The sequence below is a fragment of the Eublepharis macularius genome, chromosome 12 (genome assembly GCF_028583425.1).
Source record: "Eublepharis macularius isolate TG4126 chromosome 12, MPM_Emac_v1.0, whole genome shotgun sequence".
NCBI classification, from domain to species: domain Eukaryota; kingdom Metazoa; phylum Chordata; class Lepidosauria; order Squamata; family Eublepharidae; genus Eublepharis; species Eublepharis macularius.
Window position 1 is genome coordinate 67,371,373 of NC_072801.1, and position 2,007 is coordinate 67,373,379.

Genomic DNA, 2,007 nt, shown 5'->3' on the forward strand with positions numbered 1-2,007 from the left:
GAACTATTTCTTAAAAAATAAGAATGCATCTAGTTTGGCACTGGGTCAAACACTGACACATGCATGCATGCACACACATGCACTCACACACAAACACAGCCTGTGGCTACAAACATAAAAATCAACAATATTTGATCTTTTCATCAAATTAAGTTTATTGCATTTCAAGGAGCATATGAATAATTGAGGTTGCCATATGAAAGTACAAACAATTATATTTTACCCCTTAAATCATATTGACCTGTTTTTTGGTTTTTTTTACTCTTACTCACTTTTCGAAAGTGAAAAGTTAACTTCCTTGTAGGGGCAGGTAGTTTCTGGCTACAGTTGAACTCCTCCCTGATCTTCTCTTCAGGGATTTCTTGCATCCTGATTGTCCAATACAAAATAAAAGTGATAGAGAAGATGCCTCTCCTGATGACCCGTGAATACATTAACTGTATTTTTTAGACAGGCTGGCTGAATGTTATATTTTCTTCTTTGCTTCTGCTCTTTTATATAGATACCTTTTTTCTCAGCAACCTATGGAGGGCCTCCTTCACCTGATCATTCCTCAGACAATAGATCAAGGGGTTGAGAAAGGGTGTAATGGCTGTGTAGAAAACCGTCACTGCTTTAGTCATCTCCGATTGACTTTTTCCAGCTGGAGTTAAGTACACGGCTGCCACTGAGCCATAGAAAAGCGTTACCACCACAAGATGGAAAGATATGGTGGAGAAGGCCTTTCTACGGCTGCCTTGGAAAGAAGCTTTCAGTAGGGTCAGAATTACAATGCTGTAGGACAGCACGACAAAGAAGGCATTGCCTAAAACCACAGCATTCATAAAAACCTCACAGACTTTGGGGGCAATTCCTAGTGGGGGGCAGGCCAGGGACAGAATTGGCCCAGGATCACACAAGAGATGGTCAATGACATTGGGGCCACAGAAGGACAACTTGGAAATCAGTATGACAGGAAAAACATGCCACAGGAAACCAAGAACCCAACAAGTAAGTACTAGAGCATAGCAGAAGTCTTGGGACATAATTTGTGAGTATTGCAGAGGGTAGCAGATGGCCAAGTACCGATCCAAAGCCATGGCTGAGAGGAAGAAGCATTCGGTGCTGCCTAGTGAGAAAAAAATATAGAATTGGAGGAAGCAGGAATGGAAGGAAATGATTCCATGAGGGAATGTCAGGTCAAAGAGCATCCGGGGCACTGTGGCACTCACATAACACATTTCTAGCCAGGAGAAGTTGCTCAGTAAGATGTACATGGGAAGCCGGGCCAAATGGGTGTCTAAAAGCACCAGGACAATTATGGTGATGTTCTCAGCCAAAGTGAGCACATAGAGAATGGTAAAAAAGACAAGGAGCAAGATCTGCTTTTGCTGTCCACCCCCAAAGCTCATCAGAATGAATTCCTGCACTCCGGTCCCGTTGGCCAACTCCATCTGGAACCAGACAATACAGACATTAATCATCTCTCTATCACATGTTTATCTCACCCGTCCTCTACGCAACTCAGTCAGACTCTCATAATTCTCCTCTCCATTTTATCTTCATGCTGTGAGGTAAGATAGATTAAGACACTGTGAGTGGCTGTATTGGTCAGTACAGAATATCAACATCTGGGTCCAGTAGCATTAGTTTATTTTTTCAGATGTTTCTGGGCCTGAATCTTGCTCTCCCACTTGTAAGTAACCCTTAGGGGCCAGACTCCAGTTTCTTCACCCATGGTCTCCTGTCAGGGAGTTCTCTGCTCTAATGTTATTTAGCTTGTTTAACTCTGTTCCTCTTGGATATCCAGCACAATACCATCATCAGCACATTTCTTCCTGTCATGTCAATTACTTTTATATCCAGTGATCACAATGACCCATTAATTTTCCCCATTCTACCATGTTTCTGACCCAGCCAGTATAACTACATTGTCTCTTAGGCCAAGCACATCAGGTCCCCCATCTTGACTTGGAGACTTCTAGCATTGGCAAGCAGGCACCTGTACCCCCTTCCCTCACTAAAAAT

At 42.9% G+C, this 2,007-nt stretch overlaps 1 protein-coding gene across 1 annotated transcript; it reads right to left on the minus strand.

The window, feature by feature from the left end:
- Nucleotides 1–494: 494 nt before the first annotated feature.
- LOC129340648 (olfactory receptor 11H6-like) lies at nucleotides 495–1,433 on the minus strand. Its single transcript, XM_054995557.1, has one exon. The coding sequence runs from the start codon at nucleotides 1,431–1,433 to the stop codon at nucleotides 495–497; it is 939 nt and encodes a 312-aa protein (XP_054851532.1).
- Between the last annotated feature and the right edge of the window lie 574 nt (nucleotides 1,434–2,007).

What these genes read in the sequence shown, in the direction of transcription:
- LOC129340648 (XM_054995557.1), bottom strand. Translation starts at nt 1,433, where the DNA reads ATGGAGTTGGCCAACGGGACCGGAGTGCAGGAATTCATTCTGATGAGC.